Below are 23,295 nucleotides of genomic sequence, written 5' to 3' on the forward strand. Positions count from 1 at the left end.
TTTAAAACAATCATTTCTATGTCTGTTACGTTGTCTGGAAGCAACCTGAATTCATATGTATTTGAGGGATAAGAATTCTTTCATGAATTTCTTAAGCTTCAAGTCCCAAAAGGAAAAGCACTGTGGATAGAGTAGCACAAGAGACAAATAATTACACATAAAATTGTTTATTTGCTTAATTCTTGAAGATTTCTGATAAATTTTCAGTGTCAAATACATTATCTTTAAAAAATCTTCATGTTATTAGAAAAAATCATTTTCAAATACTAATTTTTTAGTAACTCACGTAAAATCTTTCAGGCCATAAAGTGCTTTGTGGCCAATGTTATCCCAGCAGAGGGGAATTGGAGCAATGAATGTGTCAAAACTATTAAATCACTGTTAATGGAGCAGTACTGCTCTATAAAGATTGTCAACATCTTAGAAGAAGAAGTGGTTACCTTTGCTGTGGATGTTATGCTGCCAGGTTCAGGTAAGGTCTAAATCTTTCTTAGATGGAGCACTTAATGTGTTGTTTAGTCTTCACCTGTTAGGCAGAGAAGAAATAGAAACGTGAAATGAGGCCAAGTAAGCTCCGCGCGAAGTCCTTCAGGGTGTGACGAAAGTATGGCTTTAGCCCTGCGCTTGTAGTTGGCAGTCTTTCAGGGACCCGGCATGGGGTCATGGAGCCGGGGCTTCAAGGCCAGATGCAGACTTACTGTGGGGATGCCCGTGTTAGCCCTTTGATATGGCCGTTAGGATCACCATTCCTGATTTCTGCTCATTGTGGAGAAAAATTCAGGAATTTCCTTACGAAATTGTCCATGCTTTCACCACGAGTGCTTTTTCCTTGAAGAACCTTCACAGAACTGCGTTTGGTTAGTATTGAGACTGTGACTAGTATTTAAGTGTGGAGATGGAAACCTTTCTTTGTGTTTGAAAAGTGACTTCTGACCGTGTGCTAATAATTGCATCTCGGTTTCCAAGGTATCACTCTTCTACTTTTAGAGACCCGGTATCTGTTGGTGACTTGGTAGAAAATTCAGTTAAATCTTTTGTGAAATTAAATATAAAATCTATCTTCTTTCTTTGCTGTGTATGTTTCGTATTATGACTCAGGCTTCTGGATGGTATTTCAAGGAATTTGAAGTTTATGTCATGCTGGCTACCCCTTGTTTCAGCCATACTTTATGTCTGAGAAAAAGTAGTCTTAGCTTAACACTAAATTTTTTTTTCTCATAAATGGTGGCCATACTAAGCATGCAAGTGAGGTGGCAACTAAACCTTTAATGTTATCCAGAATTTTGAGGTAAAATATTTTTATAAAATTTTCTGCCACATGACAATGGGAATTTTGTCTCTATTTTTAAGGCTGGGCATTAGTAAACTGTATTTTGCACACAAACTGAGCTGGTAAGAAATAGGCCAGTGTATTAATAACTATAATCTCTAGAACACATGGTTGTGATTCATTTGTTTCATGTTTATACCTTTCTTCTAATACTTGGTATAGTATCTCAATGGGGATACATTTTCTTAATCATTTTTAGGAAAACTCTTAGATGATGTGCTCATAGAAATGGGATATGGCTTGAAACCCAAGGGACAAAATTCTAAGAAGCAAAGTGCAGATCCAAGTGAGTATACAGATTAATACTGAACAGTATAGTGACTCTAGGTATTGAAGAATATCTTCTCTACTAAACACACAAAGGCAGACCTGTCACACTGTTACATTTAATGGAAATGATAGCCATTCTTTAACCTTTATGCAAGAAAGATACTTTTTTTTTCATGTAGTAGTACATTGTCTAATCTTAGTCTTCCCTGCCTGTCTTCCGTATTAACCCCTGACATGATGATCATCAGAAATCTATAAAGTACTTAATATCATGACACTTTGAGTTGAAGGGTTGTTTTTTTTTTTTTTAAAGATCATTTATTTATTTATTTGACAGAGAGACACAGCGAGAAAGGGAACACAAGCAGGGGGAGAGGGAGAAGCAGGCCTCCTGCCAAGCAGGGAGCCCAATGCGGGGCTCGATCCCAGGACCCCGGGATCATGACCTGAGCCGAAGGCAGACGCTTAACGACTGAGCCACCCAGGCGCCCCGAGTTGAAGGGTTTTTAGTTAACATTTCCTTAGTTTAATTTTCCCTCTATGTGGTTTTTCCATGTAGTATAACAAGAGAAGCAAGAAGTTTTGCTACCAGCATTTGTCTCATTGCCTGGTTTTATGTGTTTGTTGCCATGTTTTCTTCTTTCCTTTGTTCCTTTACCGGTTACTTTGGATGCAGACATACTTCATTGTTTCTTGCTCATTCATCCAGAGGTGATTGCCAGGCTAATGGTGCTGTGATTAGGTACATCCTTCCATATAAACAAGGTTGACTTATCTTTAAATCTACCTTATCCTTACCTCCTGTCCTTTGCCTTGTCTGATTGGTTGCCAAGTCTTCATTGGTTCTTCTTCCTGAATATCCTTTGTATGACTTTTTTATTTTTTAAAATCCTTTTTTTCCTTACTATTTTTCTAGTTCAGGAATCCTTACCAGTTGTGGATTATCGCAACAACTTTCTCTGACTTTACCTTTTGTCTGCTGTCTGTATTCTTACAGTACTGCATACACGATATCCTCAAAACACGAATTTTGGTATGACCACTCTGACAAAAAGTTTTTAGTAATTCTTTGCCATCTAGAGGAGAAAACCAAACACTTACTGGTCTAATAGGAGTCATGGTTGAAACCATAACTGCTGGTGGTGTCTTAGGGAGAGTGTGGAGTCGGGGAAAAAAAGGGGAGCTAAACCTGGGGCCTACAACATCGAGTGAGAAGCCATGATGGGAGAGGTGGATAGAGAATAGGGACAAAGTTGCCAGAGCAACAGGAGGGTGAATGCTTCTAGGAGGAAGTTATCAATAATAATAGCAAGTGTTGCAGAGGTATCCAGTGGAAAGAACAAAAGTCTTCTGGGCAGTATTTGCTTCACTGAGGGTCTGTGGAGGTGCCTTCATGGAGGGTATTCTGTGGTCAGTGCAGACACAGAGAGAAGAGATGATAAAATGGTATGAGAGAGGAAGTGCACGCAAACTGCCTTGGGAGCACCTGGATGGGCACCTAACCTGGGTTAGGAGAGAAGTCTTTTCAAGGTGACACTACACTGAGCAAGAAATAACCAGGTTGCTGGGGGATTGGGAGTGTGTTCTGGGAAGGAAGAATAACATGTGTTAAGGCCCAGAGTTGTTGAGCACGATTGGGCCTGAAAAGCTGCAAAAGTAAATTAATGAAACAAAATGCCTTGGTTTTTCTGTTTGTTGTCAAGATGATCTTGAGGATGTTGGAAAAATGACAGCTGAAAACAAAGTTGTTGTGGATAGAAGTGATTTAATCCCGAAAGTGTTAACTTTGAATGTAGGCGATGAGTTTTGTGGTGTGGTTGCCCACATTCAGACTCCAGAAGACTTCTTTTGTCAACAGCTGCAAAGCGGACGTAAGTAAATTTTCTTAATTTGTGCTGTCAGGATAACCTATGTCCTTCAAGAGACTCAACATGTGAAAAAGAAGATGATGTGTAGATTTGTATTTCTTGTGTTTAAGATGTGATCTGTATCTACAGATAAGCTCGCTGAACTTCAGGCATCTCTTAGCGAGTACTGTGGTCAAGTGCCTCCACGCTCAGATTTTTATCCAACAATTGGTGATATCTGTTGTGCGCAATTCTCAGGTGAGGGAAGAGTATTACTGATTTTTTTTTAGTTACAATGAAGTAAAAATAAATGAAACAATCTTCAGTTTGCACTGGATGGCTGCATTTGAAGTTTGACAATTAAAGCACACCAGTCATTTAAATATGTACAGTTAAACTGAATCCAAGTGTGCAAGGGAAGAGGGCCTGTGAATCCTGGAGGAGTTGGTAAAGGAAGTTTCTGTTGTTTTATCAGCTCTTTAGTTTTGGGGACTGGTGCAGATAATGTTGACCTCAGGATGTGAACGTGGAATCTTCCAGGATCCTGTCTTCACCAGTTTTCCTGGGAATAGCAAGAGGGCCTGGAAGCATGGAGCCGTCATGGCACAGCTGTGATAACTGGCTTCAGTTCTTCCCTGCTGGAGGGAAACAAGTCAGTGGCCTCACAGAAGGGGAGATGCAAGTGGGCCTCCAGTGAACAGATTGCTTGGTCGGTGGGGTCTGGTTGACCCTCACTGCCAGGTATTCTAAAATTAGCCCTGCTTGACGCTTAGCAAATTGTTCCTGTTTGATCAAGGCATCATTGTGGATTCGTTCACAAGACCCAGACACATTCTCTGTCCTAATGAGTTAACTGTCTGCGGGGGAGACCAAGCCTGTTGTAAGTCATGACCACCCAGGGCATGAGTGGTCTAGTAAGGTGTGCATAAAGGGGAGATTCTAGGAGTCGAAGGCTTCTGAGCAGCAGAAGTAGCAATGCTGACTAAGCATACGTTGTTCAATAAAGCCTGATATTCTATTAAAGTAAAACCTACAGATGAGCATCTCTAAATTTCGGAGGGAAAGTTTTTGTGTATATCTGCACTGGAAAATCATTTGAGACGGATCTCTCCTTCTTTCAGACGATGATCAGTGGTACCGTGCCTCTGTTTTAGCTTATGCTTCTGAACAGACTGTACTGGTCGGATATGTAGATTATGGAAACTTTGAAATCCTTAGTTTGACAAGACTCTGTCCCATAACTCCAAAGTTGCTGGAATTGCCAATGCAAGCTATAAAGTGTGTGCTGGCAGGTATGAAATGTTCGTGGTCCCCGTATTCTTAAAATACTAAAACCTAAAGTAAGAGCATTAGAATTGAAATAAATTAAACTACCCAGAAGATAAAAGAATGTGTTTGGATATAACTTCTCTTAATGCAAAAATAATCCTTAATAGAACAGTTCAAATACACAGGACTACTTTGCTATCTCTAATAAAATAAAATTTAATGTGCCTGTGGTTATGAAATTGAGTATCAATTTTGCTATTTATAGTCTGTATTATTGATAAATATCATAGAAGCTGATTCTTTACACAAAGTAGGGCAAAACCTCCTTGTAAAAACAGTATGTTTGAACATATGCTTAGAAATTACCGTATATAAAATTTATCCCACCAGGAGCTAGGGCTTCTTTCCATGTTAATAAATTGGCCTCTTAACCTTCATTCACATATACCGGTATCCTATTCACGTGAACTGGTATCCTATTATCAGAAGGATATTTCCAGGTTTTTGCTACTAACTGTGTTCTTTTTTTTTTTTGAAAGATTTTATTTCAGACAGTGCATGAGCAGAGGGGAGGGGCAGAGGGAGAAGCAGACTCCCCACTGAGCAGGGAGCCTGACCTGAGGGAGCAGGACCCTGAGATCATGACCTGAGCCGGAGGCAGTCGCTTAACGCACTGAGCCACCCAGGTGCCCCATAGCAGTGTTCTTTTAACTACATTTTGCAACCTATCCAAGATCATTTCCTTAGGATAGGCTGCAAAATATAGTTGTACTACAAAATTCCTCAGGTGAAATGGAGGTGTCTGTGGGTATGTTTCTCTTCATGTTTGTGATATATGTTATGATTTTTCTCCAGAAAGGGTAGAACTAGTTTACACACCTACCAGAAAGAGAGCGGGGGAGCCCATTCCTTCACACATTGGTACACCAAATAGATACCTCTGTATTAGTTCATATTGGTCAATTTTGATAAGTTTTAAACTAAATCATTTCAATTACTTTATTACCATGAGACTGAACATTTTTTTCATAAGGTACTTGCTCTTATGAAAAGACTAGGCATAACCTTGGGTTGTTGATTTGCAAGTGCCTTTGCAGTTTAAGTGCCGCTGATGTTTTTTATGTCATTGTAAGGGACCAGTATTTCTTTCTGGATTGTTTGATGATACTTTTGTTTATGACTTTCTTAACTTCCTGAGATATAATTTACATACCATAAAATTCTCAGTCTCAGTTCAGTGATTCTTAGTAAATTTACTGAGTTGTATAGATATCACCCTGATGAGGTTTCTTATCCCCATCAGTAATCCTAGCTCCCCAGGCAATCACTAATCTGTCTTCAAGATTTTCTTTTCTGGACACTTCATATCAATGGAATTATTGTTTGTATACATAGAAGTAGAGCAGTTTTCTGTAGGTTTTTTCTTTGTAATTTTGCCTTCATTTTAATGATTAGAAAATCCTTCTGCTCAGGTGGAACTTTTTGGTTCTGGTTTTTGTCAGGTTCCTTAAATTTAACTTTGTGGAAATTAGCTGAATTTCTAAATGCTTTTATAAGAAGTATTTTAATATTCTTTTAAAAATTCTTTGATAGGAGTAAAGCCATCATTAGGAATTTGGACTCCAGAAGCTATTTGTCTGATGAAAAAAATTGTGCAGAACAAAATGATCACGGTGAAAGTGGCAGACAAGCTGGAAAACAGCTCCCTGGTGGAGCTTGTAGATGAATCTGTGACGCCTCACCTCAGTATTGCTCAGGCACTCAGAGACGCTGGCTTTGCCGTCTGGGAGACTGGGGTGCTGGCCGAGAAGCCCAGTGTTATGAAAGAAGCCAGCGGTGAGTAAGCTCTCGATAATGTCCATGCTGGAATCCAGATGGCTTTGTGTGGGTTCTCATGCTCTCAAAAAGAATGGATGTTGAGTGTCTTCTGTCTTTCTGAATCAAGCATTCATTTAAATACATTTAAATACATTATGAGTGTGTTGGAAAACTGAAAAACAAAACCTGTGGGTCCCTGGCAGCTGAAGGGATCAATCAGAAATGTGACTTTGAAATTCAGTGAGGTAGTTTCGGCTAACTGTAATACAAATTAACTTTCCTGTAAAGTCACTAAAAGTCCCTGGAAACACAGTTCTTCAAAAGCAGATTCCTCACCAGCCCTACCTCCCCCCCCCCCACTTTGACCATTTATTTTGCAAAAGTTCATTTTTTTTTTTTCCCAGTTCCCTTGGGTATAGAAGCAAAACTGAGTCCATTGGAGTGGACATGGGTTGACCTTGCTGTTGACCAAACAGTAGATGTTGTGGTCTGTATGGTGTGCAGTCCTGGTGACTTTTACTGCCATGTTCTTCAAGAGGATGGTAAGTGGACTCTTCTCCTTTAGTTCTCTTACAAATACCGTGGTGTGGTAACAACTGAAGAAGAGCTTATGGAGTAATAGAAGTACTGTCTTTCCAAGAAGGGCCAAGTGAATATTTCTACTTATGAGAAAGATTTGGTTCCACTTAATTGCACTTTATTCCATTTTAAGCCATTATTTCTATTTTTAAAAATTTCTTTTTATTTAAACCAGTTTCAATTTTTTAGAATGTCTTCTAAATTCATTTTTGAAAAGTAAACGGTTGATTTTATTAAAGCATAACGTGAATATACGTAAGTGCACAAATAGTTCAGCATAACACATTATCACAAAGTTAAAAGACTGAATGACCAACATCTAGGTCAAGAAATGAAACATTACCAGTAATCCAGAAGTTTCCTCCATGTCTCCTTTGATTACTACCCCTTCTCTCTTTAAAAAATAAATACTAGGGGCGCCTGGGTGGCTCAGTCGTTAAGCGTCTGCCTTCGGCTCGGGGTCGTGGTCCCGGGGTCCTGGGATCAAGCCCCGCATCAGGCTCCCTGCTCGGTGGGGAGCCTGCTTCTCCCTCTCCCACCCCACTCCCCTTGCTTGTGTTCCCTCCCTCGCTGTGTCTCTGTCAAATAAATAAAATCTAAAAAAAAAAAAAAAAAAAGTAAATACTATCCTGCCTTCTAATAGCATAGTTTTCCTGGTTTTGAACTTTATGTAAATGTAATAATACAGTATGTACTCTTGTGTGCCTTCTCACCTTTTTTTCACATTGTGAGATCAGTTCTTCATTTTTATATGTAGCAGTAGCTTGTGTTCCGCTGTGTGAATGACACTGCAAATTTATTTCTTTATAAGGTTGGACATGTATGTGGGTCATTTTTAGTTCTGATCTATAAAATGATATTGGTGTGAACTTTTCCATACAAATTTGGTGCACATGGATATGTGTTTCTTTTGAATATATACCCAGAAATGAAATTACTGACCATATCATAAAGGGTATTTATATTTTCAGCTTTGATCAATGAATGTCAAAAAGTTTGCAAAGTGATTATGACAGTTGTCAGTTTGAGACTTTTAGTCTCTCCACATCCTCACACTTGTATTTTCCTTCTTTTTCATTTGAGCTATTGTGGTGAGCATCCTTAATTTTAATATTTCTAAATCTTGGTTTTCTTCTCTATCAAATGAGGACATTAAACTAGGTGCCTGAGTCCCTGTCTGACTCCCAGTTTGTGAGATTTGTTACCCCTCCTTTCAGAATCATCTAGTAGATTGACCACTATTTCATATAGCATAAAATTAAAAATTTTTAAAGTCAGTTTTTATTTTCATAGGTGATTACACAAGCATATGTACAAAATCCAAAAGTTAAAAAGAATGTATAGTGGGAAGTAAGTTTCCCAGTCCCTTTCTCAATTTTCTAAATCTTTTCAGAATAAATAATAAATACCTTTTCTATGAATATGCTTGTATGTATGTATCCTTGTTTATGTAGGCATAAATGGTAAAATATTATAAATGATTTTTGCACTTTTATTTTCCACTATGTCTTATCCACTGTGTCTAAGTTCACATAGTCTTTTCTTCTTCTTTTTTTTAAAGATTTATTTATTTATTTTGAGAAAGAGAGCATGCGGGGGGTGGGGGGCAGAAGGAGGAGAAGAGGGAGGGAAGCAGACTCCCCGCTGAACAGGGAGCCAGATGTGGGGCTCCATCTCAGGACCCTGAGATCATGACCTGAGCCGAAATCAAGAGTTGGACACTTAACTAACTGAGCCAGCCAGGCGCCTCTCAGCATTTTAAAGCTCTCCATGGTTTGTATTTTTCCCAGCACATGGCTATTGTGTTCTTCAGTGGTTTACCTTCCCTGCTTTGCCAAACTGCTCCTGCCAAATAAGTTTTGGCTGCTTAATTCTGTACTTTGCCTCAGAGCCATTTCTTCCTTCTGGAGTACCCTCTCCTTGTCTGTACTCTTTCTCTATAAAAGCTTTAGTACACACAGCTCACCTCTCTGCGTTTCCTTAGCAGACTTCTGTGCATCCTCTTAGTGCTTATGTGTCCTCCTTCTGTACAGCTTGTGTGTCACTTTCTGTACGGGCTTGTACACAGTTTCCTTCTCCCAGTGCAAAGCTCATGCTCTGGTATGCTGATGACAGTGCCATAGTAGGGGATTACTAAGAGCATTAACTAATAACGACTTATTTTCCCAATTAACTTTTTAATAAGGAAAAGAGAAAAGCATCTGGTGTGTACTTAATAGTTGCTTGGGAATATACCTGAGATTGCATGATCAGAACATTTCCCAACTTTAGAGGAAGATCTGTATTCTGCATGCTTTTAAAATATTGAATGCTGTATGTGTATTCTGTTTTCAGCTTTAAAGAAACTCAATGATTTGAACAAGTCACTAGCAGAATATTGCCAGCAGAAGGTGCCCAGTGATTTTAAGGCCGAAATAGGGCAACCATGTTGTGCTTCTTTTGCAGGTAAGTTGCAGTTGATAGAATCATGACTTCATTGATAGAGACTTTTGTTTCCTGACATTCAGCCCTTATTTTTTTAATGTGTATTTTCTTCCTGATGTTTAAGCAAATATTTCTCACAAGACTAAATGAATGCTTAAAGTATCATGTTTTCTCTTCTCTTCGTAACAAGGAACCTCCAAATGAAACTTTCTTACTTCAACTTTGTTAAAATTTGTTAAATGCTTTTCTTTCCAGAATTTCTGATATTAAAGTAAATTAGATATTGGGAAACCTGTTCACTGCAGGTTCATGGTTTTTTCTGGTCACCCCGTGCATGTTTAGTTTGAAAGTATATTTTATGAAACACCTTAATTTCATTGCATGTGTTTTTCTATTTGCTCTTTACATTATTTTACTAATACCAAGTAAAACAGTTTGTCCTTAGAGTATCGTAAGATTTCCAGATTGACAGATATGTTCAAGGTTATGAAGTCTTCCCTTCACTTTCACATTTTGTTTATTGGATACATGATGAATGGAATCTTTAATTTACATCTGATGTCAAAATGTGCTATAAAAATTTTGGATGTGTTCTAAAAAATGGATTTTGAGAATTCTGGGGATTTCTGAATGAAAAAGGCATCATCTAAAAGAAAGAGAGCAAATTTATTTAGTTACTTTAGACAAAGGATTTTTTTTTTTTTTTGAAGATGAAAATTTCAAATGTTAAGAGAGGGGAAATAATGTTCCATGTTTTACAAACTCTGTGTTAATTATAGGTGATGGTAATTGGTATCGTGCTTTAGTCAAGGAAATCTTATTGGATGGAAACATTAAAGTCCATTTTGTGGATTATGGGAACATGGAAGAAGTTACTGCAGATGAACTCCAAATGATCCCATCCAAATTTTTAAAACTTCCATTTCAAGGAATACGGTGCTGGTTAGTAGGTATGGTGCAGAATAAGAAACTTTCTCAACTGTCTTCTAATACTTAGGGTATACGTATTTTTAAATATTAACATCTATAATTTTAACATGTGAACTAGAAGATCCTGCTTCATATTATACAATTTAGGAATGTACTTTTGAAGATACGGGCCGAAATGTTCAGTGTTGATGTTAAAGTAGGGAAGCAGCTGCTTTTCTGTGCTCGAGATGGGAGTGAAAACCAGTGTGAAGGCGTTTTGCAGGATTTCTTAAGAGCTTCAAATATTCCTACCTTTTATCTCAGCATTTTTACTTGTAATAATTTATCCTAAAGAAATGATCTTGGAATTTCACAGTTTACCTACAAGGAAATTCTATACTGCTGTTAATAATAGCAAAACCACCTAAATAGCCGATTACAGAGGATTGGTTAAATGATGATCCATATAATTGACAGTAGTAGTACCTATTTCAGTTGGTTGTTGTGAGGATTAAATGAATTCTTAGAAACAGAATTTTTCTGACATGCAAAGTTCGATTTAAGTGTTTCCTCTTACCACACAGTCATTAAAGTGATGTTAACCATGGGTAATGAAGAATTGTTTATGAGGTACATAAAACATGCAAGTTGTAAAAGAAATACAGGATGGCATTGTGATTACGAGGACAGGCTCTGGAATCTTAGGCAAATGATTCAAACTCTCTGGTGCTTCTGTTTCTTCATCTGGAAAATAACAGTATCTTCCTCCAAGAGTCATTAAGAATAAAAGGGATGAAAAATATAAAGCACTTAACACTCCCTGGCATATATCTATAAGAGCTATTATTATTGAAAGGTTTCTTTATAAAAGAAACTCGTATGTGCGTGTGGGTCTTTCCATATGCACATGAAAATTATGGGAGGTTGGATACCAAGATGTTAATAGTGCTCATGTCTGGCAGCATAGATGCTCTTTATTTTTCCTTTTGCAGGTTTTCTTTCTACTTACTACACTAAGTATGTTTCAGATTATTTTTAATTACCATGTTTTATGTTCATGCTTCTTAAAATGTGGCCCCCAGAGTGCCTGGGTGGTTCAGTTTGTTAGGCAACTGCCTTTGGCTCAGGTCATGATCCCAGGGTCCTGGGATCGAGTCCCACATCAGGCTCCCTGCTCTACGGGGAGCCTGCTTCTCCCTCTCCCTGCCACTCTCCCTGCTTGTGCATTCTCTCTCTCTCTCTCTGTCAAATAAATAAATAAAATCTTTGAAAAAAAAAAAAAGTGGCCCCCAGACAAGCAACATCAACTTAAGAAATTATTCAAACTGCAGATTCTTAGTCTCCAACCAAGATCTGCTAAATTGGAAATTCTAGCGTGTGGCCCTGAAATCTGTTTTATTGAGCCCTCCAGGTAATTGAGATGCACACTCAAGTTTGAGTTCTTCTAAAAATAAGGGTATAAGCCAGAGTTATCAGAAAAATAATTTTTGGTTAAGTAGTTTAAAATAAGATTTTAAAATCACCATTAGAAAACTGCCCACAGAAGTGAAGGTGTATGGTTGAGATCTTCTACCAGCATAATTAGTAACTCGTCATCTTATATATAACAGAACACAGTAATGGCTTCTAACCTTATTTTTGCCTATTGGAAAAATGCCAGGTAAAGATATATTAGTGGGGAAAACAAGGAAAATTTCCGAGGCTCCAAAACCCTAGTAGTATGTATACAAATGCGTTATCTGTGACTCAGGCATAGAAGATGTAGAAATGTAATTGAACATTGCAAAAAAAAGATACTCAAAATCACGGACCCAAATGAACACTTGACAAGGACCAGTCCCAGGTACTGTTGAGGCAAAAATCCAGCTTGGGCACAGAACTCTTTTTAATGCTATTCTTATTTGCCAGATATACAGCCTAGAAACAAACACTGGACTGAAGAAGCCATAGCAAGATTTCAGATGTGCGTTGCAGGGATAAAACTCCAAGCCCGAGTGGTTGAAGTCACTGGACAGGGAGTGGGAATTGAGCTCATTGATCTCTCCACTTCTTACCCCAGAATAATTAGTGATGTTCTGATTGATGAACATCTGGTTTTAAAAACTAGTTCGCCACGTAAAGACTTGACAAATAACAGACCCGTTAGTAAACGTGATCTTCAAGTTGATGTCCTGGGGCTTCAAGGTAACGTGTTTAAACCATTGATTCCTTATTTAAATTTGTGTTATCCTTTGCTTTTATAGGCTATGAAATTTTTCTAGCCAAATGATGCAGTTTTTCTGTAGGAAAACATGCTTTGTGGAAATAGGTTAATAACAGGTTACTAAAATTAGTATTTATTGGGGGTGCCTGGGGGGAGCTGTTGGTTAAGCGTCCAGCTCTTGGTTTCAGCTCAGGTGGTGAGAGACCTTAGGTTGGTGAGAGACCTCAGGGTGGTGAGATTGAACTCTGCTTCCGGCTCCTGGCTCAGTGTGGAGTCTGCTTCCGATTCTTTGTCTCCATCTCCTCCTCTGCCCCCCACTCCCCCACTCATGCAAACTCTCTCATAAATAAATCTTTAAAAAAAAAGAATATTTATTGAAACGTGGTTTTATTAAACACTGTACTCATTTTTATTGTAGTTATTTATTAGGTAGTCTTGCATCGTACAGTTATGTATCCCCTGAAGAGTGAATCAGTTATAAGGTTTATATTAAATATACTATGGAATTGGAAATATATTACAGAAATAATACATGAGTGCAGCAGGTCAAAGATTCTCATTCTAGTTTGGCCTTTTTGGTAATACGGAATCCCTCAAACTGAATAGATTGTTTTGTGAAAATACAGATTTTCATTTTAGGAATTTGTGAATGTTGATTCAGTTGATAAATTGAATAAACTGGGAGAGAATAACAACTTTGATCTGTTTTATACAAGATCTGTTTTGTATGTTTTCAGCCATCTCTTTAGCTGAACAGTGGAGGACGACAGAATTGCCAATTAATAAAACTGTACAAGCAACCATATTAGAAATCGTAAACCCACACTTGTTTTATGCTCTACCAAATGAGATGCCAGGTAAGAAACCAAAATTTGAGACTTATTTATGCTTATCTTTTTAACTGTATAATGAAAGCGCTTATCTGAACTCTTTAGGAAGTGAGAGAGAAGGGGGGAGGCTGGTGATTTTTGTTTTATTCAATGTTTTAAGGAAGAACTGGCCATCATAACACTTCAGGCATATTTAGTTATACAAACACATGTTCAGTGTGAACATGAAGGGAAATGCCCTGCATTTAGCACCTACCCAACCCAGTCTCATCTCCGGCTTTTTATAAGAAAATAGTTTCCTTAATTGCTGTATAATTTCTTTTTAAAAATAGATACTATCTATGTTGAATTGCATTTACAAAGCTAGCTGTCTACACCTTTTAAGAAAATTTGTTACATTGAAAAAGTACTTTATAAATCAGTCTGTAATACTACAGCTTAGAAACTTAGAGAAATGTTTTATACTGGGCCTAATCCTGAAGAAAAGTAGCATATAAATGTTTTCTTGTTTCCTGGAAGTTTATAATTAAATCTCTTCAGTATATTTGAGTTTATCCTTGTAGTGTCAGAAGGAGTTAGTGCAAGTTGGGTGATGGCTATTCAAAATAATTGCAGGTACTTGAAGGTTGAGAAAGTGAACCTTTGTTTCAAATTGTAAGACCACAAATTGTGGTGATACCAACAAGTGCTCTTAAATCTATCTCCAGGATTACAAATCATCATCTTTAATCTGTGCAGTGGAAAGCAGGGACTTAGGGTTATTGAATCCTGATGAATTAGAAGTACTTTGTTTAATCTCATTAACTATAACACACTTCCTGAAAAGTATACCGAAAAATCGTGAAAGTGCGACTTAATAAGTTTCTGTAGTGTGAACACACTAGTATAACCACCCTGATCTAGAAATTAGCTTTCCAGAAGCTTCCATCTTACTCCTTCCCAGTATTAGATCCCTTTTGTACAAGGTAACCACTAGTGGTTTTATGTATTCTTAAAATATAAATGTAAACAGGTTTTTTTGAGTGATTCTATTTGACATTGTTTTTGTATACTGTCTAAACAGCATTGAAAATTTCTTCACAAAAGATTGCTTTTTTATGTTTCAGAAGATCAGGAAAGATTGTGTATATTGACAGCTGAATTGTTAGAATATTACAATACTCAGAAAAGCCGAGTGTCTTACAGACCCAAAATTGGAGATGCGTGCTGTGCCAAATACACCAGTAAGGTTCTTTTAAGTAAAATATTAAAGGGGAAATGTTTTGTTCTCTTTTACATGAAATCTTGTGTATTCTGTTATATTAGGTGCACATTTCATTTTGTTAAATTAAAAGCAAGGTTGTAGGTTTAATTCATGTGCTGGGGTCATCCAGCTTTTCTGTTTTATAACCATAGATTATATTTAGGTAAGGATATAGGTAGATAACTACAAATCTGTCAGTACTTTGAGATAGCTCTCGAAACTCTACTGTATATGGTTGACCAATAACATTTATGTATGGAAGAGTTGCAAATAATTTGTAGAACTTTATGAATGTACTAAAAAAGGAATAAATGCCTTAAAAAGACTTGTTGAATCAGGTACACTTAACAGTTGTCCTGTTGTTTAATATTTCATGTTAACAAATTTCTTTTTGTAATAACAACACTTGGAGTGAATATTCTTGGGCAGAAAGGATATAAATTGTTTTGTAAGTTCCGGAAGCATATTGCTCTGTAGGCATCTTAAAGAAATGTCCGTATGTGCCAAAAGTTTGTGAGTGGGCCAATTTCATCTTCCTCTTGCCAGCAACCGATTTAAAATGCTTTCGGTCTGTTGCCCACATAGAGTTCATTTAAAAAAATTTTTAATTTAAATTTAGATTTACGGTTAAATGTATTATGTTTAGTTTTGCTCTTCTTTTGTATGATAACGGGATCTACACTTTCCCTCCCTTTCTTCCTTATAGAAATATGTCACAATTTTTGGTTTGATAAGTATTCTCTGTTATTTTCTTGGAATTGCATAAACACTATTCACAGCCTAGCCACGTAGTACACTACAACATTGCTGTATTCTGTATACTTTCTCTGATTATCTCCAGTTCTCTGCATTGGTGCAGATTCTCCCAGTGAAACCTCATGTACTTCATCAGCTTTTGTTATATTACCAGCACTTGCTGCCTTCTGACCTTCTAGCCAGACTGCTTGTCCTCTAGACGTGAACCATCACCCTGGACGTTTCCCTTCATCATCTTACTGGGGTTGTTTCAGCACTACTCCCTCATGTTTCACAGGTTTCCCTCCCATCCCACCATGTTTTCTCAGTTTCTCCCTCTCTCATCTCACCTTGTTTTCTGAAATCCTTACTTTGGATTTATTCTAAAATTTGGGTATATCCCATCCTCCAGAAGCTGAGAAAAGGTATGTGTAAGATAAATTTTCTGTTATCTCCCTATGTTCTCCCATGTTTGAAAAAGTCTTTATTCTACCTTAATAGTTAATGGATAGCTTGCCTAGATATAGAATTCTAGATTGGAAATCATCTTTCCCTTAAAATTTTGAAGGCACTGCTTTTTAAAAAAATTTTTATTAAGTAATCTCTACATCCAGCATGGGGTTGAAGGTCATAACCCCGAGATCAAGAGTCTCAAGCTTCACCAGCTGAGCTAGCCAGGTGCCCTACTTTTATGGTTTCTTAAAGCTGTTGATGTTGCTGGTCAAAAGAGAGGTCATTTAGATTCTCCAAACTTTGTACGTATTTTTTTCCCCCTCTCTGGAATTTATAGTAATCTCTTCATTCCATGTTTTGAAATTCATGTTGGGACTTGGCATTAGTTTTTACCATTGTGTTGGGCACTTTTAATGGGTGGGCCCTTAAGTCTAGGAATTGATGAGCTTTGGTTTTGAGAAAGTTTTCTGAAATTTTTTATTCCCTTCTTTCATTTTCTGTTCTGTTAGAAACTCCAAATATTCTTTTTTTTTTTTTTTCCTAAAGATTTTGTTTATTTATTTGACAGAGAGCACAAGTAGGCAGAGCAGCAGGTAGAGGGAGAGGGAGAGGCAGATTCCCTGCTGAGCAGGGAGCCTGATGCGGGGCTCGATCTCAGGACCCTGGGATCATGACCTGAGCTGAAGGCAGCCGCTTAACCGACTGACCCACCCAGGTGCCCCAATTCTTTTTTTTTAAGATTTATTTATTTAGGGGCACCTGGGTGGCTCAGTCGTTAAGTGTCTTAAATCACTGGACAGAGCAGTGTCTTAAAAATGATTTATGTACTTTGAAGAGAAAGCAGGGGGGAGGGGGAAGGGCAGGGGGAGAGGGTGAGAAAGAATCTCAGGCAGACTAACCCCTGAGCACAGAGACCCACATTGGGCTCGATCTCAAGACACTGAGATGATGACCTGAGTTAAAAATCGAGTTGGACGCTCAACTGACTGAGCCACCCAGGTGCCCCAGGAACTCCAAATATTCTAATGTTGGACTTGAAACTCTTCTGCTAAGTTTCCTCTTTTCTCTTTCACCTTTTTTGCTTATTTTTTTCAGGAGAGTTCCTCAGTTTTATCTTCCAGTTTATTGAGTGTTTCACTTCTGATACCACATCTCTAGTTTCAATAGCTTTTTTGTTTGTCTTTTCAAGTGTCTTTAATACTGACTTGCTCTTTTTTAAAAAAGATTTTATTTATTTGACAGAGAGAGGGAGAGCAGGAACACAAGCAGGGGGAGTGGGAGAGGGAGAAGCAGGCTTCCCGCCGAACAGGGAGCCCGATGCGGGGCTCGATCCCAGGACCCTGGGATCATGACCCGAGCCGAAGGCAGGTGCTTAACAACTGAGCCACCCAGGTGCCCCAATACTGACTTGCTCTTATTTCAAGGATGGAAATCAATTTGTCTGGGGGTGTTAATATCCTTCTTCTAATTGTCCCTGTCTTCTCCCTGTTTCTTTGAGTTCCTGTTTGGTTTGGTCTTCTCTGCCATGTTGGAAGGTTTCTTCAGATGCCTGCTGATCCTTTGCTGCTCACTTCGATGGGGCACTTAGAAGTTAATCGGAAGCTGTTGTGTGGGCAGAGCTTGTGCACTGGTGGCCTCTACTGTTGGGTGATGGGGCCCTGCCATTTCCCTGGGGACTCCTGCTGTTGGTATCTTGAAGTGCATTTGCCTTGGGATGGTGGTCTCCTGCTTGGTGTGCACAGGTCCCCCAACAGTGTTCTCGGTAAACTTCCTCTGTGCTGCCTCATGTTCCTGAGTCCGGTAGTCTACCTGGTTCATCCTCTCTGGAGAAGAAACCTCTAGTCTTCTGCCCTTGAGCAGGAGCAGATGCCTTGAAATGGGGAGGGCATTCTGAGTTTTATTAAAACACGTGAACATAAAACTGATCATCCTCTTCAGCAACTTTAAAAATAAGTATTACCTATAAATGTGTTTGTAAACTAAAGTCTGTTCAGTTGTCTTGGGAAATAAGTTTGCTTTCTTTACCCAGTCCTCATTTTCAGCTCCATTCTTACTACTACTTTGGAATGCATTAATTATTAGGGCTTGGGGATTTAAGATGCCAAGGAAGATGTTGCTTTGCTTTCCCATAGCCAGCTTTGGTTGAGCTCTGCTAAATCATTTCCATTCCTGCCATCTGCTTTCCAGCTTCCAATATTATACTGTCTTCTCTCTTGTCCTCTATCCTTGTGGTTTTGTGCCTTTTTCTTTTTAATCACGTAATTGTCTTTTTAGTAGGATCTAGAAGGAGTGGAGGTGATGCTTTTGTTTCATCTGGACTCTAACCAGAAATGTTGGCATGAATTTCTCACTGATGTAAATGTAACTGTGAATAACCATCTTAAGGGAGGGAGGGGGTCATTGCATGTAACTTCTTACCTGAGATTGCATTATATTTTCAGGTGACAACTTCTGGTACCGTGCCATTGTTCTGGGGGCATCAGATGTTCATGTGAAAGTACTCTATGCAGACTATGGAAACATTGAAACTCTGCCTCTTTCCAGAGTGCAGCCAATTTCCACCAGCCACCTGGAGCTTCCTTTCCAAATTATTAAATGTTCCCTTGAAGGTAGGCAGTTAAGTCACTTTCCAATTGGGATATCTGTGTGATTTTTTTTTTTCTCCTCTGTTTTATAGCCCCATGTCTGAATCAGGTGGGCATTTCAGTAACTGCCCAGGTTTCTAAATACCAAGCAGAGTTTACAAAAAAAAATTCTTATCTTTCATCCCTTATTTCATTCTCACAAAGATTACATTGTTACCCACTGTTGTTTAGAGATTGTGTGTGGCCCCAGGCTGCACAGCTAAAAGTGGCAGGGCGGGGGGGAACTGGGCCATCTGACCCTTACCTGAGGGTCTCTCCGCTCTGTCATGCCATTCTCTTGAGAGACCAGAGATGACACCATTTGGGACTACTTTTCTGTGAACTGTATCTGCACATGTTCAGCTCTTCAGCTGGTGTTTGAATAAAGCGAATGGGAACGCTAAAGTAGCTTTTTACCCTTACTCCTGATTTCATTACCTAGTGGTCCCAGCAGATGAGCGCTCACTCATTTCCTCGTAGTCTGCTTTGATTTTGCCTCGGACAAAGAGTTGGAAAATTTTGTTTGCTTCTCCCATTATAACAGACATATGTCCCTGGCAGCAGAGAATTGTCTTTTTTATGCCCTCTAGACCTAGATTAGTGCTTGACACATAATAGGGATCAGTGAATATCTATTGAGTGACTTTTTTAATGCAACAGCAATTGTATATCAAAGCATACCTAAGCCCAGCTAAAGTGAGACTTTGCTTATTGTCTTTAGACGATATATGTAAATATTTATCTTTTTTTAAGGGACTCAAAGATTAATACTCAGTTGTTTTCCCAGGACTAATGGAATTGAATGGAAGCTACTCTCAATTAGTAATAGAACTACTTAAAAATTTCATGTTGAATCAGAGTGTAACGCTTTCTGTAAAAGGAATTATCAAGAATGTCCATACAGTGTCGGTTGAGAAATGCTCTGAAAATGGTACTATCAGTATAGCTGAAAAGCTGGTGACATATGGTCTGGCAAAAAACATCACATCTAAAAAGCAAAGTGCTTTAAGTACAGGTATTTTTTTCAAGTTTAATTAATGACAGATATAAGTGTAATTAAAAACAGATGTTATCAGTGTAGGTGACCTGGTTTTTCCTTACTCTCTGTGGTCATGTTCCCTTTATCACCGCCCCCCCCTTGCAAATCCAGTGGCAAGGTATGACTTGCATTGCCCCTGAGGGGACCCACTGGATAGAAGCAGACCTCCCAGGCCAGATTTTCCTTAGCTTAGGCTCAGCAGCATAGTTGATCACATTGGTGATAGCATTGATATTGAGAGCTTCAGAAATGTCTCGCATTCAGAATTATTTCCAACTTAATTTCGATCATGACCAAAGGAGGAGAGGAGTTTGTATTTTTGAGATTGGACCTTATGGATATCTCATGAGATGATGACTTGGCAGGCCTACCCTTGGCCAAAGAGATACCCCATATATGATAGGCAAAAGACTTAAAACCTTGGAGATGGGGCCGTTAATTTGGTGAAACCCAGGGTGCAGTAGTAGAGAATATTAAAGCCCAAATGAGAAGTTAATCGATCAAGTCCTTTGTAGTTAGAACCCATGCCTAATTTTTTTGTTAATTGTGGTGTGTGTTCTCCAATGGCTTTTTGTATTTGCTTCTAGAAAGGACGCACAGGATGAATTGCTGTTGCACAGCGTTACAGAAACAAGTGGGTAGAATTTCCTTGAAGTGAAAGTGTACTCCTTACATTTTTAGAAATTAAATAATACTATTTTTTTCTTCACCCATAGGTTGAAAAACACGAACAGATTCTTCTCTTCCTCTTAAACAATCCAACCAATCAAAATAAATTTATTGAAATGAAAAAATTGTTAAAAAGTTAAGTAAGTTAAATTTGATGTTTTCACCACTTCTGTAACCATCAGCAGGACATCTCTAGGCATGTTCGGGTAGAACTGATGATGTGTTCTTTATTTTGTGACCTGATGATCTGAGTTCTGGTTGTAATGTTTTTGCTGACTTCCTAGATTTAATTTGATAATCTTACTTTGGCTCTGCTAATGGGACCAAGTCCAGGGGTGTTCAGGTTGCAACCACTCACTCACCTTACTGTTGTTTGATTCTGAATGCTCCTGTTATTGATAACATGGAGGGACTTGTAAAAATTGTTGTGAAATAAAACTTTGCCTCAAATTCTTTGTGTCTAGATGTGAAATGAACTCACTTGTGCATAATGCTATAAAAATGTTTAGCACTTTTCTTTTTAAAAGATTTATTTATTAGAGAAAGAGAGTGCACAGAGGTGGGATGGGGAGGGAGAGGGGGAGAGAGAGATTCTTAAGCAGACTCCCCACTGAGCGCAGAGCCTGATGGGGCTTGATCTTACAACCCTGAGATCATGACCTGAGCCAAAACCAAGAGTCGGACGCTACACCCAGGTGCCCCTGTTTAGCACCTTTTGTGAAGAGATTCTAAAGGGCCAAGAATGAAAAATGGGCTGCCCTGATAGTGTATTTCATTTCCAAATAAAACCTTTGCCTTGGCCGTGGTGATTCTAGTGCTTACAGACAATAATTCATGAGTTTTAAACAACACTTCCCCTGCTTTTTTACTGTCTGGGGTGCTTTGTTCCAAGATAGCCCTCAGAAATTACTTTGTGATTAGAAGCCAATTAGAATTTCTGATTAAAATTAAATTGTCCTTCCTGCCTTGTCTAATTGATATAATTCCAGCCAAAAGCAAGGGATCTTTTGATTTACTTCTTCCGTGCACTCTTGTTGGCTGAAGCACAACCTGTCAGCCCACTTGCAAGTCCCGCTCTGGGCGGTACTGACCTCTGTGGGCAGGTAGCTCTCAGGTGGGGGGGCCTGCTGTGTGCGCGAGACGTCTTCTCCATGGAGTGATGCACCGTTGTTTCTTACTGAGAAAGTAAGAGGCCTAAGCTGAGTGTCATTAATGCTAGAGTAACAATTTTGAGACTCCCGATGTATTTGCTTTACAAGTTTTGTGTTAAATCTAATAAATGCTGACTTATGTTGCAGTTACAACCTTCAGCCCTTGTTAACACATTCAGTTCCAGTACTGACTGCTGTCTTGTGTAGTTGAGTTTAAAATCTTAAATTAAAAAGAAAAATTTAAAAGTAAGGTAAAATCTTCAATTTAATGACTGTTTCATAGATTAAGGGACATGCAATGACATGAACTTCTGGAATTTAGTCCTAGCGCCAAATCATCATATTTTTTATTTGTGTCTTTTTCATAAGGCTTTTGAGAGTGCTAACACACGCAAGATGAAAGCTAGATTTTGTTTTGTTTCTACATAGATTGAAGACCTTGCTTTGAAAAAAAAAAACAAAACTTGATTTAAAGCATAGTAGTTGAACTGGCTTTTCCTTTACTGTGGGAATACGTATTTTACCTACATTAGAATATAACAAAACACCTTATATATTAATTTAAAAGCATTTGAACATCTAGGCACATATTTATTCGTCACAATATCCCTGAAAAGAAAGCAGACCCCATTTCATAGATGAGGCTGAGACTCTGAGAAGTTGCACAGCTGCACAAGATCTCTCTCTAACACACCTCACTAACACACACACACACACACACACACACACACCCCTCCCCCCCGCCCCCCGGTCTTAGACCCCAGGCTCCTCTCTCTGCTACAGTGTCCTTAGATCAGTTCTGGAGGGCATGGAGCCCCAAGGGGTTATATTAGAAAAAAATTGCATGCATGGTTGCTTAAGCATACTTGCTTTATTTTGGTGAAAGTGTAGTTGAATATTTATGCTCTTAAATTGTTCTTCCTAGATACAGAGAAAATATGTTTCAAATGGAAGTGTTTATTCTCTCCTGGAGAAATTCGTTAATAACTGTAAAATTGCCCCACTAGGAGTGCTGTGGTGACGAGAACAGAAAACTGATAGCTGTGGCTCAGATGTGATAAATAAGTACTTCAACACACGTGTTAAAAGAAAATTGTCCATCTGGAGGGAGAGTGGCAGCTGTGTTTTACATTCGTCGAGGGTAGTGCAAATGGCTGTAGCTAACACGCAGCGCTGGGGTGGGGGTGAATTCCTTGAACGTGTTACTTTCAGTTAAAAGTGATGTTGGGCTTGCTTGCACTTACGATAGAAATTAACCATAGTGATGGAGTTTGTGTATAAGGCATAATGACAGTTGATTCTTCTCTTTCAGAAGCAGTCTCTCTCGGAGATGAACACTTAGAAGAAAGGAGACTGGGACGGCTGGACTTACAGACAGCCCAGCATCTTTTGTCTTTGTTGATTGGGAATGTTGTCTTCTGTGCCTCCATTTTTGTTTGCTTGCTGCTCTTCTGTTAGGTTGGGTAGTTTTATTTTTCCCTCTGAGTTCTTCCTCCCAAATAAGTCTTGCATGAAAGTTTCATACCACATTCATGGGGGATATTGGGAAGGGATACATAGGGGCTTTTGTATATATAAATTTTTAGGACTTAGAGGTACTGAAGAAAATATGGCTCCATGTTACTAGCGGATAAATCTAGTTGATAGATGTGTAGGAGTTTTATTTTTTTGGATTTTTCTGTATGTTTGAAATACTTCATAATAAAATGTGCCCTGCTCTCGCTGTCCTCATCTGCCTCTTCCACTTAATGTTCTTTGTCTTGTCGTTGCTTTAGTCCTGGCTCTTCTTTTCCTGTCCACTCTGAGCTCATCAGCTTCCTTCTCTCCATCCTAAATTGGATCTCTCTTCCTTTGGCCTTTGGGCACGGGGTCTGTTCTTGGTCTTTCAGCCTCTCCAAGGGG

The 23,295-nt window shown here is 38.6% G+C and overlaps 1 protein-coding gene across 1 annotated transcript in view; it reads left to right on the forward strand.

The window, feature by feature from the left end:
• Positions 1-20,430, forward strand: part of TDRD1 (tudor domain containing 1) — a 40,846-nt gene extending 20,416 nt beyond the window's left edge. Inside the window, exons 10-25 of the mRNA XM_045879217.3 lie at positions 301-472; positions 1,530-1,616; positions 3,304-3,471; positions 3,598-3,705; positions 4,569-4,739; positions 6,310-6,552; positions 6,939-7,076; positions 9,448-9,558; positions 10,317-10,487; positions 12,355-12,630; positions 13,387-13,506; positions 14,586-14,702; positions 18,352-18,519; positions 19,322-19,549; positions 20,161-20,207; positions 20,290-20,430. Of these exons, the coding sequence (XP_045735173.2) occupies positions 301-472; positions 1,530-1,616; positions 3,304-3,471; positions 3,598-3,705; positions 4,569-4,739; positions 6,310-6,552; positions 6,939-7,076; positions 9,448-9,558; positions 10,317-10,487; positions 12,355-12,630; positions 13,387-13,506; positions 14,586-14,702; positions 18,352-18,519; positions 19,322-19,549; positions 20,161-20,207; positions 20,290-20,382 (2,418 nt within the window). The 3' untranslated portion in view covers positions 20,383-20,430. The remainder of the gene's footprint in view (positions 1-300; positions 473-1,529; positions 1,617-3,303; positions 3,472-3,597; positions 3,706-4,568; positions 4,740-6,309; positions 6,553-6,938; positions 7,077-9,447; positions 9,559-10,316; positions 10,488-12,354; positions 12,631-13,386; positions 13,507-14,585; positions 14,703-18,351; positions 18,520-19,321; positions 19,550-20,160; positions 20,208-20,289) is intronic.
• The last annotated feature ends 2,865 nt before the right edge of the window (positions 20,431-23,295 follow it).

The sequence above is a fragment of the Mirounga angustirostris genome, unplaced genomic scaffold (genome assembly GCF_029215605.1).
Source record: "Mirounga angustirostris isolate CCGP_5_RB_7025 unplaced genomic scaffold, mMirAng1.0.hap1 SCAF_6, whole genome shotgun sequence".
In the NCBI taxonomy this organism is placed as follows: Eukaryota; Metazoa; Chordata; class Mammalia; order Carnivora; family Phocidae; genus Mirounga; species Mirounga angustirostris.